This window comes from Melozone crissalis, unplaced genomic scaffold (genome assembly GCF_028551555.1).
Source record: "Melozone crissalis strain CALT ecotype California unplaced genomic scaffold, PUWL_Pcris_2 ptg000006l_1, whole genome shotgun sequence".
NCBI classification, from domain to species: domain Eukaryota; kingdom Metazoa; phylum Chordata; class Aves; order Passeriformes; family Passerellidae; genus Melozone; species Melozone crissalis.
Window position 1 is genome coordinate 38,865,834 of NW_026535784.1, and position 15,816 is coordinate 38,881,649.

General features: G+C 39.6%; 1 protein-coding gene across 1 annotated transcript in view; it reads right to left on the reverse strand.

Moving 5' to 3' along the window:
• EMCN (endomucin) overlaps positions 1-5,866 on the reverse strand; it is a 53,447-nt gene extending 47,581 nt beyond the window's left edge. The window contains exon 1 of the mRNA XM_054295564.1: positions 5,683-5,866. Within this exon, the coding sequence (XP_054151539.1) occupies positions 5,683-5,866 (184 nt within the window). The remainder of the gene's footprint in view (positions 1-5,682) is intronic.
• Between the last annotated feature and the right edge of the window lie 9,950 nt (positions 5,867-15,816).

Below are 15,816 nucleotides of genomic sequence, written 5' to 3' on the forward strand. Positions count from 1 at the left end.
ATGAAGTGGAAAGATGCCTCAACAAATAAGTATTTTGTAGAGGAAAATAATGCAAATTGGCCAAGAAGGTTAGAAAATCTCCTGGCACTGTTTTCCTCAAAACAACTAAAATCCAAAGTTTTTGCCATTCTTATCAGTTGTTGCTTCAATAGCTGAATTTCTCAAGCCCAAAACCAACATTAATCTCCTGCTAAAGATTATGAAAGAAGAAATCTGCAGGAAGAACAAACATCTCATTAATATCATAATGTTAATTGATTTAACCCTAAAGTTACACTGACACTCCTCACACCAAGTAAATCACACCATCAATCACACTGAGAAATCACACCATTAAGACAAATTGAATGTGCTTTTTAGAATGACTTTTACTTATCAAAAAAAAAAAAAAAAAAAAAGGATTCAAAATTGTTGTAAAACTACTCTACTGATCTACTGATAAACAGTATAGAATTTGCACTTGTACCAAAGGCAAGTATCCATTTTCCACATAAAAGCAGCCAGAAAATCCTTGTCCTGTTCCTAGTTTGAAACATAACCTTTGGAGCACCAGCCTAAAAGGGGTCATTGGCCACTCTGACTGCTGAGAAAAAAAGTATTTTGAAATTAATTTGGATCCTTCCAGACCAGCCTCTAGTACATGTGTGGGTGGCAGCAGAGAGCTTTCTACCCATTCCTACAACACCCCAGCAGATGACATTTGCTGAATTTTATTCCAAGTCATCATATCAGCAAGTGATCATCAGCTCAGTCTTCTCTCATGGGGAGGTCGGACCAGAAGGCACAGCGTGGAGAGAACATCATATTAAATTGTGTCAAACCCCTTTTCCTGTGGCAGGTAGGTCTGGCTGATACCACATGCCACTGTTAGGGCATCCAAGGATCCACTTTCCCAAGAGGAGTGCCAAGGTATTACTACGTGATATGCCAGCTGCTGGAAGAATGACAGTGACTTGCAGGGCTGCAAATCAGAGTTTTGACCTTTCTGTTTTAAAGGGATACCTATTTTAATAGAGAAACCCATTTTTAGAGTGCTAGTTGAAAACAAAAGTAGTTGTTTGTCTTCCAAAGGAGCCAGGTATTTAATTCTTCACTTGTATTTGGAAATAACACCTGCTACACACAAATACAACTTTGTCTCTCTGTTTACAGAATTGCAAAATAAACCCATTAATGAGTCTTCCTTGAGCTGCTGCAGCAAAAATTACAAACAACATCACCTTCTCCCCCCACCCCCTTTCACATGGGCCATAAATAAAAATGATGGTTTTCCATGAGATTTTACTAATTTTACATGTTGAAGTTAGTCTGGCTATCAAATAGTACCAGTTAAATGTACTCCCATCTCAAGGTTAAGAGATTCTTAGAGATTATTTTCAATTTTTACTTTTGCAGTACAAATTAAAGTACCAAAAAAAAAGTTCAAGTACTTCAGCAGGTTTTTCCACACAGGACTCAGATGTATAAACAATTTGAGTCCAAATTCGAGTTACTTTCCTAATTAGGAAAAAAACCCCACAAAACCAAACCAAACCTCAGCAGATTTTTTTTTCCTAATTTATAAACTAGTGAAGATTAATAAGAACTCTAGTTTTGAACACAGATAAAAAGAGTCAGCTCAAGAAAAGATAAAACATTCCGGTAAATTTTCAGAAAAGACAATAAATTTTTGGGCATGTTATACAGGATTATGTTTTCCCAGGTTTGGAACTGAATGCTGTAGGCAATTTGCCCTTCATACTCAGTTTCCATTTATTTTGGCTGTAAATCATAACCAAGCAGGTATCAAGCCATCTGCTTCTATCCTCAGTAAATGCACTACACTTGCTTTCAGGTTCGGGGATACAACATGCAGTTTCCTTCTGTCCAGTAATAAATACACCTTTAAACTCCATTAGTCAAAAGGTGCCCCAAAATGCAAAGGATCTAATGAATGAAAGGAATGTGGCAGCAGGGGAAAAAAAAGAAAAAAAAAAATCTGCACAGGGATAAAAATTCAATATTCCATTAAAGGGTATCATAAGTTCCAGCACTATAATTTGATTTTTTCACAAAACTAATCTTGGCAAACTGCTGGAAACAGTGAAAGCACCAAATACAATTTTTTTTTTTTTTCACAACAGGCAAATTCTCAAGACATCCAAACTTTTGGTTCCAGCAAGTTAAAGGTGTAAGAAAGTAATATCTAAACCCCTTTCACATTTCTCAAATTTTCAGAAATGAGAAAATGATCCAACTTTGGCTGTCTGTGCCTTGCTGGTTTTCCAGAGAACAAACATGAATAATAACCCAGAGTGAGGTGAGACCATTCTCAAAAGCTTTCACTGCTCAAAACAGTTTAGTTAGTATTTAATTTTAAAAATTAATTTCTAAAATACTTGAGGGCTTGTGAGCAGAGAGCACAGAAGCTGGAAAAGGAAAAGGCTATCCATCTCCTCTAATTTACATCAACAAGAGCAGCATTCAGACAGCTGCAAATGTGTGTAGTAACTACAGGAGCCCTGGCTCAGTGGAACTTTTCTCAAGCTATCAGCTTGGGAGTCAAGATTAATCAGCTGTGCTATAGGTTTGGGATGCTACACAGCATCCCCATAATGAGGAAAGGGGCTGGGAAACTCATACTTTAGGGCTGATCCACAGTGAAACAGAGCAGCTCCAAATTACTTCAGGGGCATTTGGACCAAACTCTCAATGCCAAGATTTGCTCCTCCCTTTCAAAAAAAAGAACTTCCTTGTTTCTTTGTGATGCCATCAACACTGACAGAGCACTTGGATAAAGCTACTTCTGGCTGTCAACAGGGGTCAACAATCTGGTGTTAACACCCATGTTGGACATGTCCAACACAGGGTGATTCATTCCAGCCCCTCTGCTCCGGTGCACAACCTGGACATGCCCAGCCCGATGCCAGGAGGAGCACAGCCCTCTGTCCTCTGCCACCACTTCTGCAGGACACCAGCCTGGGTGCCTGGGTGAGAAGGATGCAGTGCTATGCCACCAGCACTGTGGGGAGGATGTTTGCTGTGCTGTGCAGCCACGCCACGCTGTATTCCAAGACCAAGGCACAAGAAAATGCAACATCTAAACACTTACATTATAAGCACATGCCAAGGCTTCTCCTCTCATCTTTTAGAAGGAAACAAGTTCACCTTTACACATTTTTAAAGTAATTATATCCTAAGGCAGATTCAAGAGCATTCATATTTGATTACTATAATTTGACATTGTATTTTTTGACACGTTCCAGTGCTGCCTGTTTAAAGCTGAAAATGCTATGAACCAACCTAGAAAGCATTTTTATTTGAGCTACATTTTGGAACAGGTAAGAATAAAGAGCAATATGCCAGGAGAACTGAACATCTTGAGATGAGCATGCTCCTATTTTAAGCGTGCCATTTAACTCCCAGAGGGTTGAGGAAAGTCTAGGTAGGAAGAACAAGTTGTCAGGAGGCCATCAGCCTCCACATCTGTACTTAACTGAGTCTCTAGTAATGTGCTGACAGAGGGCAGACTCCGCTGAAACATTATGGGCTTTTGAGGATGAAAGATCCCAGGACAAGTTAGAAAATTGCAAAGAAAAGCACTATGAGCATACAGATGAAGAAAAAGTATGAAATTTGGAAGCCCCACAGAAGACCAGGTATATTCTTTACTAACCACAGTGGAAATGTCCTATGTATGATATACAAAAAGTACACAGACCAACACCTTGTGTGTAGCAAATGAAAAAATTGGAAGCCCGCACATTTGTCTTGGTGAGCTTTGAAAGCAAACTACTCCAAAACCTGGGAGGGAGTATTAAAACACTGGGGTGGAATTTGGCCTTCTCTAAAAATCATATTATATATAAAAACTATATTATTATTTATCATTTAATAATACTAAACAGCTGGAGAAAAGTCTTGTTGCTGTCTCCAATGCTCAAAAAAGGGAGACTGGCGTGAGTCTCCTCACCATCACTTCCCAGCTTCAGATTACAAGATTCTGCTGTTATAGCCCAGATGACCAGAGCACTTTAGAGATCACAAAAAGTGGAAATCCAAATAATCTGGTCCAGCTTTGCACAACAGACAATAAAACCACTTCTGTATTAACAGGTTGGTGCATGGGGCCGCCTGAAGCAAGCTTGACCAGAGCGTATAACTTTATTTCACAAGGTAGAAAAAAAACATACTCCAAATTTCCCCATAAATTTTCTTAATTTTCTAGCATGAATTTACCAATAGAATTTCACTACCACATCTACCTTGCAATTAAGTGTTAAAAATACTTTTTTTCCCTGTTTTACAGAACCAAAATTGTTCAGAACAAATGTATCATATATAAAATCTGCTTATTCACTGTCATAATTTCTGCCATGTTCATATCATGCAGAGGAGGAAAAATCCTTTTTTAAGAAAGGACTGTACAAAATTAGCAGGATTCCTCCCACCTTTGCATGTTGCTTTCTGGTAAGCTTTATGGACTGTTGTGTTAAACATGCTCTTTTTGATGCAACTCCACTTTGCTTTTCAGAAATTGTGAAATTAAAGCTTTGACAATGACAGGAAGACTATTTTTACAAGGAGTAGCAGACAGAGAATAAATAGCACCTCAAGACAGACTTTTGGGGCTTGTACTTAACATAACTTTAAAAGCAGTTCTTTCTGTGGCATAGGTTTATTTTTAATCTCTTTTATTGATCTGTTTTCCTAACAGCAATGAGCCTAAGCAATAGAATAAGATACACCACAAAATACTAGATTTCAACACATAACCTGAGAAAAGTTGATTAACTTCATTTAGATCAGGTAATCTAGTGTAATCAAATTTTAATTCTGGTTAATAAATCCTTTTCAGGAAATGTATAGGCATTTGTGGAAGCTGTAGCCCAAAGAGATGGGAAATGAAAGTACAGATAAAAGGCAGATTTTACTTCAAATGTATCTTTTGGGCTATGATAGACTCATAGGTGATGATAGACTCTGGCCGTTGTTGCAGGTTCTTTCACCCTTTCAGGTTTTACTAGTTAATTCCATTTTAAAAGCAAGATCTTTTAAGCTGAAGAATAACAAAAACATCAGTTCAGTGACCACCTGAACACCAAAAGCTGTATTAAATCTGTGCATTTAAGAATCATATCTAAAAGATACTGTGCCCAGTAACCAATGTGACCCCTAGGCTTGCACCCTTCATTATCCGACACTTGACAGATGTTTTAAGTCCCTATATCTTTGGGGCAAAACTAAAATAATTTCTTAAAGACATTCTTGGCCAAACCTATGGCTGGTATAGTGCAAGGGAAATCTATCAGAATGGATCTAATTTGCAAGCGTAAAAATTGCAAAATCTTTCAGGCATTTAATTGTCCCCCTTAAAGCCATCTTTGCAAAAAATGCTTTAACATGTAGAAGAAAAACAGAACTGCAAACTTTTGTAAATACACCTCTGCTTTTGACTCCTCTCAGATTTAGGAGCTTCATGACACCTAGAAAGAAAACTGTCACAAAAATACAATGGCAGGAAAGTTTTTCACAGAGCACATATAACTCAGCTGCCAGTTAGTACCTTCTCCTCCAACACACAGTCTTTCAATCACTGCAGTAGAAATGAAGAAAAAGCACACACCGACTGACAGCTCAGCTTTTGTTCACAAACCACTTGAGAGATGTGACAAGTCTATCCAAAAAAGCCAGAGAACTTACCTCCCACAGTGCAAACACAGAGTACAGCAAGGAAAAAGAAGGCAGTCCCCAGGAGCTTCATGCTTGGTGGTAGTGCTGTCAGCTCTCCCTTGTGCAGCTGGGCAGGGAGTGCTCTCACTCTGAGGCAGGCCTTAATTACTCCATGGAAAAAGGTGTGTGGTGACTGTGCCTGGTCACTGCCCATTCCTGCTTATTTTGGGGACTTTGATAAAGAACAGGAGGAAACACAACATACTCCCTCTGGGAGTTCAGTACAGAGGAGATTTATTGTTTCAGTCCTTACAGGAACTCCTTTTCTTTGGCAGTGAACCATGTTTTTGTTAATACATTATTTTGTTCTTCTTCAGTCATGAGGTCAGGAAGGTTTCTGAACAGAGGCAAATCTTTCCTTAGGATATATTATACATCACCAGCTTTCATACTGGAGCTTGGGACACTTTTAAAGCACATGTTTGTGAGCAGCAAGTGAGCCCAGGTAGAGGGGGATAACACAGCCAGGAACAGAGGAGCAAAACAAGCAACAAGAGCCCTCAGCTGGCTCTTTTCTGGGCTGTTAAAGTGGCCCTGCTGAAAATCACAGCTGCTTCATGTTAAAGGCAGAGAGTCTCCCTGAGAGAGCTGCCATCCTGCAACCAACAGGATGCAAGGGCCACCAGAATAGGGAGAGGAAGTGGCCCCAACAAGGTGCCCCAGCAGAGAGGGGCTCTGGGCTGTGCAGAGTTAGAGCTGGGGTGTAAAGAAAACATGAAAATGGGTACTTTTTTTTTTTTTTTTTTACTTTGAGAAGTTGCATCTAGCCTTGACTGTATCTGCTCCATTAGTAATGGAAAGGATTTTTTAAATTCTTCTGTTTAGGTACTGGCTGTGCCATGGGATGGGAGTACAGACCCCCAAAGCAAGCCTCTTACCTGAGCTGTCTAATCAACCAGCACAGATTCTCTCTCTTCTCCTCAGGACTGAGTGCAAAATTTTGGTATCCCTCTTTCTTACAGCAATTTCTTCAATGTCTGTGGAAGAAATCTTAGCAGAACTCTAGAGCTGAAGGCTATCAAAACATGATCTTGTAATAGTCCTGTGCTCTGCCCCTTAGAGATTCAATGCAGCTGAAGGCAATTAATCATAAACCTTCAACCACAATGAGAATAAAGTGCAGTATGTTTGCTCTTCTCCCTCTTTGTCAGCTCTCGGGAAAAACTGGAAAAATTGACCTCATAAACAGCCTGACTGATTAAATATCCAACTCTACCTATTTCAGTAATTAACAACTTTTTTCTTCATGACAGGTTCTAGCTATAAGGAGAAATTTTGGAATGGCTTCACATGCAGGAACTTCCAATAGCTAACCTACAGTGCTTCCAGCCACAGTGCTGCTTTATCCATGAGATGAGGAAAATGGCAGCAGCTCGGCATTATGTGTGGAATCACAGAATTTTTTAGGCTGGAAAAGACCTTCAAGATCATTGCACCCAACTGCTAACCCAACACTGTCAAGGCCACCACTAAACCCTGTCCCAAGGTGCCACATCTACACATCTTTTAAATATCTCCAGGGATGATGAATCAACTGCTTTCCTGGGCACCCTTTTCCAATGGTTGACAACCCTTTCTGTGATGAAATCTTTCTTATATCCAGCCTGAACCTCCCCTGATGCAACTTGAGGCCACTTCCTCTTGTCCTACTGCTTGTTAACTGGGAGAAGACTGACACAACTTTTGTTTAAAGAAATTACATTGCTACATCTTAAGACTCTGACACATCCTCTGCAGGTGACAGAAGCTGGTGCTCAACAGAAATCTGATGGCAGGCAACGAATTTCTGGCACTTCATCTGGACAAACTTGGGTATTTGCACCCATGAGAGATGCAAACATGTAAGTTCTCCATAGCTGGACTGTGTTCTCAGCATTATTGAGAGGATCCCACAGAAATAAAAACTTGACTCACAAAGTGGTGGGCCACACAATGACATTTTTGCCAAGTTCATCAGAGTTTATGCAAGGGAGTTGCACCAGTGCTCTGTTTTTATGCTCATTTTCTGCTGACGTAGGACTTAAAGTTAGAATGGCCTAGGAAAGCAATAACTGCTGCAGCAGAGAGCCTTCAATAAAGATGACAAATCTGAACACAGAGAGTGAATTCATCCCAGGTTAGTACTGTTCCTAATGTAATAAGAGTGACTTTAACCTTTTATTGCTACCACCTGAAATGTTAATGCAGAAGAAGGATACAGAAAGGGATATTATTTTATTGACTGAAATGAAATCTCTGCAAGATCTAGGAGGCATGAAAATACGAGGACAGAATCCTTTCCTTGGGTTTTGAGACCCAGAGAAACTGTCTGAATGCCTAAATGAGTAATGGTTTGCTGTTTATCTGAACAACAGCTCCCCAAGGAGTTGCTGCAGCTTAAGATGGTGACTGTGGTGGTTCCTTGCAACTCATTGAAGGCAGGCATATTGTAGATACAAGTGTGGAAAAGCCTCCCCAGCCTCACACAGGGGATTGAGAGGGAAAGAAAGAGAAAGAGCCAAGTGTCTTTGCCTTACACCACATCATGCACCTCAGGTTCTATGTCAGAGAGCTCTAACACAACTTTCTGCTCCCCGGAACATCATGAGAACAATGTCCCTCTCAGATGCTTGTGTCAATTTCAAAGGCAGCGACTTCTGCTAGATCAAACTTGGGCAGCAGCAGGAGCATGCACGTAAGAAATAATAGGAACAGAAGAGGGATGGCTCAAATAACTCACTGAAAGAAAAAATCTGGCTAAAGCTGAGTTGCAGCTTCTGGCTTGGATTATCTGAGCTGCAGAAGAGATTCTCACAACTCTTGTCAATGGAAACATTTTTTTTTTCTTTAAGAAGAAATAATTTAAGGTTTCAAAAGCTTCTAGAGGTCTTTGCAGCAAAAGACTATTCTTCTATGTGTTCACTGAAAAGAATTCTTTTTTCCCTTCCTATCAGCAAATAAGTTTTCTTCTGTTGAATAAATGTTTTTCTTTCTTTCCTCAAACTGCAAAACTTGGCTTCAGTGCCAACGTGTTCTTTGTTTCACAGAGAAATTTGGTCATTGGTACTCCTGCCAACTGTGGTGTTCCTGCCAGTGTTGGGATATCTGGAGTTTCACTTCAGGCCCCAGAACAAGTGACTGTATGACTCAGTTTCTACAACTTTTCATGTAAGATTTTAGCCCTCCTAGTTGCAGAAGAAAACTTGAAACATGACCAAAGAGCACTCTAGAGAATGAAAGGACTCTCTGTTTTAAAATACCATTATTTTGTAGTCCAATAAGAGTTGGGGTAGCATGAGTTATACATTCATTTTTGCCAGTGTGGTATTTCATTATTAAAGGGAAACCATTTACAGCCACAGTGGATTTGCAGTTGCAGCTTTATTGGTCTCTGGCTGTATTTATATATTCTTTCTTAGTTCACATTGCTTGGAGCATAACACTGCCTTTTCATGCTCAGTTTTCCTATGAGGTTCAAATAATCCCCTTCAGATTTAGAGAATGTAAAAATTTTACATATTGTTCAATATCCTTGAAGCACCACTGCATAAAACAGGTAATAACGTGGACAGCAAAGTGCTACCTTGTTGTGGGCTGCTGATAATTTCCAGTGTGGGTGTGAAGAGTCAATTTGTCAAAGTCTTTACAAAAGCAAAAGTAAAAAGGTACAAAAAATACAGCCTTTGGTGTTTTACTAAAGTGAAGAAACAACCACACTAAGTTTTTCAGCCTTTCCCACTGATGGTTGCTATCCTTTCCATTGATGGTTATTTTAACTCTTATAGCAGAATAATATAAAAACAGCAAACTAACCTCAAACTCTATTGTTTTGCTCCATCAGTATTTTAGCAAACACACTCAAAGCAATATTGGGTGTGTTTGTTAAAATACAGAAATTTGCTAAAACCAGAAATTACCTACGACTTACCTGTATATTTCATTAAACTTACTTCTATAAACAGGGTAAATTTGCATTGAAAAATGCAGTTGTAACAGTGCAGGAATATTTTGTTTCATTATGCTTTCTGTTCTTTTAAAAATTGTTTTTAAAAGTACTTGAGTTTTGCCTATTACATATATTAAAATTTTTACATAAAAGTAGAACTTCAAAGAACTTGAATTTAGCAGTAGAAAACCAAGATATTTTAATGGCTATGTATAGAAGTTTCTCTAAAAATTCATGCTGTGGGACATATTAAAATGTAGATATTTTGTTCTGAACTTTTTAATGGAAACACTGGAATATTTAATGGACTAGAAATGTCAGTATCCAAATCCTGCTGCACAAAATAATATTAATAATATTAAACATTAGGCTCATAAATGTATTCAGGTGCTTTAAAACCCAAGCTAGCCACCTTTTCTTTGCAGGATGGAACTGCTTCACTCTCAGTGACTTGATTTAGAGACAGCTGCTAATGTAAAAATTCCGCTAAATCTCTAAGTGCCTTTATGTAGGCAACTAAAGACAAAAACACATTTAGCCTGTTGGCTTTTTTTTTATTTTTTACAGAACATGTTTTCAAGGCCAATAGAACTACTGCATCTCTGGCTCTCAGAGGATTGTTTATTTGCTCTACCAACAGACTCCGTAACAAAATCCACTACCACAGAGCGTGTTTTTCCTGCTCTTTCCTACTCCATGTCTTTCCCACTCTTACACACCTGGAACTCTACTGATTCACCATGGGGACTCAAAACATGCTTGAAGGATCTGGCTGAATGGTTATTCACTTGCAGCAGGTATAACTCAGGCCCATATTTGTAGAAATGGAGTTGCAATGTGCAGCTTAACAGCCAAGGTCCTTCCAGGGGCACCATCCAAGGTCCATTCTTTCACTGTTGGTGAGCTACTGGTGGGTAGATATTTGATTTTGTTAGTCAGAGGGAAGCTTAAGCAGAACTACTGTGGCTGAGAGAAGGAAGTTATGAAGGGAAACGTTACTGCAGTCCTAAGTCATATTTCATGCTTAGATATGGGCAGTCAGAAGAGCTGGAAGAGAGAGACCATAAAAAGTTGTTCTAAGGATATGAAAAACAGTGGGTTTGCAAACTTAGAGCAAGGAACTCCATGCCATGTAAAGCCTCACACGGAATGTGTTTATAGGATCTGCATCCTGTCCTGAGCTAATGAAATGGGAAACAGTGAGTCAGTCTCAGTTTCTCATGTTATTCGAAGCACATGGAGTGATTATTATGGCTGGCTGTCTCAGAAGAAACAAAACACAAATATGTGTTTGAACCATGCCTTAATTTTCCAAAAGGATGGACAAAACCAACTGCTATCTATCCAGAGAGATATCTCATCTTTATTGTGGTAAACTGCAATGAGCTCATTCTTCTTGAGCCTGGTTAAAAAACAGGCAGTAGTTTGAGACTGCAGTGGACCCCAGAAATGAAAAGCAAGATGTGTTTTCTGTTCCAATAGTACTTGTCATTTTTACTGTGCAAGATGTTGTTAGACATTAAGCTGCTGAGCTGAGTTTCTGTGGTTTCTCCTTTCCATTTCGTTTCCTCTACACAAGCAATGGAAAAATGTATCGGATTTCTTGGCAGTCTTATGAGGGGATACTCTGTGCATTGATCTCTCTAAGCTACAGTTTCTAACAGTGTCAACTTTGTTTTTAGGCCACTAACATCAGAAACATCTTAGAACATTATAAAATATCTGTTTATAAAGAGCCTATTGTACTTAAATACAAGCATTTATAGCTTTCCTAGCAGCCAACACTGTTACTGTGCTAGTATCCCAGCATGTATTATAAACCTAAATTTTCATCCACTCATTAAAGGAGTCACTGATAAAAATGTATCCAGATTCCTCATTGCTCAGTCTTGTTCCTGTTCATAAACGTTGTGGGATATGGAGGGCTTGGGCTACTTAGAAGACCCTGGGAGCTTCTGAGCTGCAGGTCATGGGGCTGTAAAAGGGAGAGTTACAGGAGATTTGGCAGCTGCGCAGAATTTAATGTTGGGCAGATAGAGAGTATGCAGGAACAGCTGGGCCAGAACGCTCATTTCCTGCATCTCTTATTCCATCAAAAAAGTGAGGTAAAGGGATGTTTCATAATGAACAGCTTCTTCTGGAGCTTACAGCAAGAAGCCAGAATTCACATGTCATGAATCTGAGACTAAGATATACTCCAAAGCAATATCTATCAGACATTTTTTTGAACAGAGCCTCTCAAACAAAGACAGCTCTTCTCTGCTTGGCATTTTTCCTTGTGCAATTTTTTTGGTTTGTTTGCAGCTACCTACAATCTCCTGCAATCCAACTGACAGCATTGATAGGCTTGAACTCTTTGTGGCTTAACCTCCTTATCCAGAACAGCTATTACTGCTGCTCCTCTGTGTCTGGCTTCCCAAGCCTTCATTCCTTTGGTGTATTTCAGACTTCCTGTTGTCGCTATCAGAATGAGTCCTGATGGCAAGCACTTTTTGACACATGCAAAATACAATGCGTGCCTGGTCTGATAAGGAAACAACGTTGCCAAGAAAAGTAGGTAAAATCCCTGTGCCAAAATATACCCCCAGCATTCCAGCTTCCTAGAAGACTGCGTATCTGCCCCTTCACAGATAGCAAACATTTTCCTGTTCTCTGCATTTCTAGTTTCCAATTTATTCAGCAATCCAGTTGGGAATAAATGCTTTCCACAGCATTTAAGAGTTAGGCAGTAAGTAGCCAACTGAAAATAAAAGCATCTTGGGCACCTGCTAGAAGCAGATCTTTTAGATCATCTACAAATAGCTGGAAAACTCACAAAAATATTTCACACTTCCATGCTTTTGGAAATTTCTTATATTGCTGGGCAGTTTGTCATCAAGAATGCACTGACTGACATTCATCTGTGCTTACACTCATCTAAACTTTTGTTCCAGACAGCTGGGATAAAATTATTACTTTTTTAAGGGAAAAAACCCTACACCAAACAATAGAAAAAATGAACTACCAGCATTTCATGCTTGCACATACTACACTTCAGGCTGACCAGTAGCAATGAAAACTGCCTGTAGTAACTAAAAGCTGTTAATAAACCACTATATATTATGCCAATCACTTTTTAAAATGAACTTTATGGTATACACTGGCAGATATTTGGAGTTATAGAACTATGCTCAGGGACATTAACACCATGGAGTCTTTGCAGCAGCAACACTCTCAATTTAACATTCAAAAGTGCTGATTTACAGTCAAGACCTATACAAATTAGTTTGGGGTGCCACGAGAAGATGGCTAGGCAAAGAACAGTTTTTAGAAATTGCTTCTCTCCTGCATCTCTCCATGAAGAACAGGACCACATACAACCTACAAGTTATGCTCCAGCAGGTTAAGATAATTTATTTTCCTTTACAGCTGGATTAGATTAGAAGACTGTTAATTCCTATGGCCCATCTAGAATGCAAAACCCCAGTGACTTCTGGTAAAACAGGAGTTACACACACAAGTTCAGCACTTAGGACACTGAAGTTAGTACTTAACTTTCATTTTTGTTCAGTGCTGGGAGTAGCAAGAGGACAGCAATTACTTCTGCAGACAGTTATTTTTGTTCCTTGAGGGATGGGCAAAGAAAGGAGGAACAATGTCAAGGCTGTGACAGTGCTATTCACACAGCCATCATTCCAGGCTGAGTACCCTCATCACGTTAATGAAGGAAGTAAGCACTCAATAAAAGCACAGCATATTGTTTTTATCTGACTTTCTACTGTCTGAATAGTTTGGCTGAAGATGGAGAACTGCCATCACTGGGAGCATGTAAAAGCAGGTTAAGTGTCTATCTGAGATAAAGCACCATGGTTTCAAGCAGAAATCTGACCTGTATTTCTGTAGAGGCCTTGCTATTCTCAGAGTCTTGAGGTAGAATCTCAGTCTGGAAAATGTATCATTTATCAATTTAGTAATCCACTACTTATTTAACTTCTCTAATCACCCACAGATACACAGAGCCATTTTCAGCCTGCATGTGCAGACCATAGCTGGGGATCCTGGGGGTAAGTCCATGAGAGTAACAAGATGAAGTGCAAAGTCTACCTTTGGCTGCTCTAGCTGTCAATTCTTCAACATAGCCTGTCAAACCCATGTGTTAGCAAAAGATGGGTAGAAACAGCCCAGACCTGTGACATGACATCCTGTATTGTCCCATTTACCGAAGTGGACATAATGACTGCACAAAACTCCTCCTCTGCAGAAGTATTACTGTACTGACAGAAAGTTCACTTTTGCAGAGTACCTCATCTACATTAGGAGAACTGTAAAGTATTGGCAGTTGTTCAGTATTCCTTGAGGAAACCTAAGATTTTTATTTCATTTAATTGGTATGACCATTTTCTGTCACCCTCACTGCACAACAGAACTTTATGAGAAGCGACTGTTTCAACCTAGCTTAGAGCTGCTGGAAATCACTATATAACCACTATATGACCTGATACTTGGATCAGCTTGCAGCTAGGGCTGGATCAGCTCAGTACCCGAAAGCAAAAAAGAGCATTGGAAAGTACATATGTTACAGAAGTAATATCTAGACATTAGAGCTGCTCCTGCAGAACACCAATGAGCAAGGGGCAAGAGGAGCAACACCTCACTGCAGGCACAGTCAGCCCCTGCTCTGTGGTCTCCCTACTTTGATTGAGCACATCTTTATAGCAATCATACCTTCCTTTGGTTTGTTAGGGTTTTTTGGTTTTGTGTGTTTTTTTTGTTTTGTTTTGTTTTGTTTTGTTTTTGGGGGTTTTTTTGATGGGGAAGGGGAAAGGAGAGCTCTTGCACTTCAGTCTCTTGGTAGCAACTGGTGTTTCAGAGGTAGTTTCATTTCCCTGGGCTCCTGTTGTTTGGCTGGGAGGCCCTGGGCTGAGTCACTGAGCCATCCACCACAAAACAACAGAAGAGTCACAAAATTCTTCAAGAACAGCAGTGTCTGGGAGGTGCCTTCATCCAGGCTAGATTGCTGGTTGCTGACAACTCTTGCAACTGCATTAGAATTATGCTTCTTTCAGACCATATTTTTATTTTATTCCCTCTTGCAAAATTGAATGTTTTCACAAATCTTTCAAACAGTAGAGCTGATGGAATACTATTTATCAAGCTTAAAATTTAGTGAGTTTTTCTACATTTTGCTAAAAGATCTGTTTGATAAAGAATTGTTTAAATATTTGATCATCTTCACAGCTGGTGATATATGTGCTTTCAGTGCATGTTTTGGGGTGTAAATAGCAGTATTTGCTGAGGAATTTAACTGAAAATAATGTTTCCTGGTGCCCAGCCACACCAGATCTGTGCTCAAGCCAGGCCAGATCTGCTCTCCAAATAAAGTTACTGGAGATTCATCAGATTCTTCCAGACCAGTCTAACTGTACCCCCAGTGAAATCAATGAAAAAAATCCAGAACCATCCTTTCAACAATTTTGGTGACCAGCAACAGGACTGATTACTTTGGAAAAATCCTCTCATGCCTATTCAATATTTACTTCAATGACAGGTTAACAAATCCGTATTCTGAGTGCCTAATCATTACTCCTATTAAATTCAGCTGGACATCTTAATGCTGAAAGTTACACATTCAAGTGTTCATAGAAACAGGCCCTGGAAAAGGAACAGTGCCATGCAAACAGCAGTCCTGTATTTCTATTTTCTGCAAATCTCCAGAATCCTACTCCAGTCTCATGTTGCTTTCCCATACATGTTACTAGGTTGGCCTCACTCAGGGTGGGGATTATATGGAATAGGGATAATCTTTATTTCCATTAGGCATTAGCCCAGTTTATGTGACAGAACGGAACCTGCAAGTTATAAACAATACCAACAACAACAGGAATTTTCTATCACATCAGATCTAAGGCTGAGGTTTTTGTGAACTCCATGAACCACTAGCCTGTGACATTCACTGAGCATGAAAATAAGCAAGCATATCCAATTCTAAGTATTAGGGCATGGAACGAGAAGCATACATCCCATTCCCTTGGAAAGGTGAGGCAGATGTGATCTATACCTCAATAAAGCACCTGGTATTGCCCTTCTGCACTCAGCTGCTCCTTGTGCAGGAATCAGCTCTCTCTCATAACCACATGTGACCTTGCTAACGTGATCTGCAGATACCTGAGTGCCCAGCTGCAACCAAACATACCCCCTTG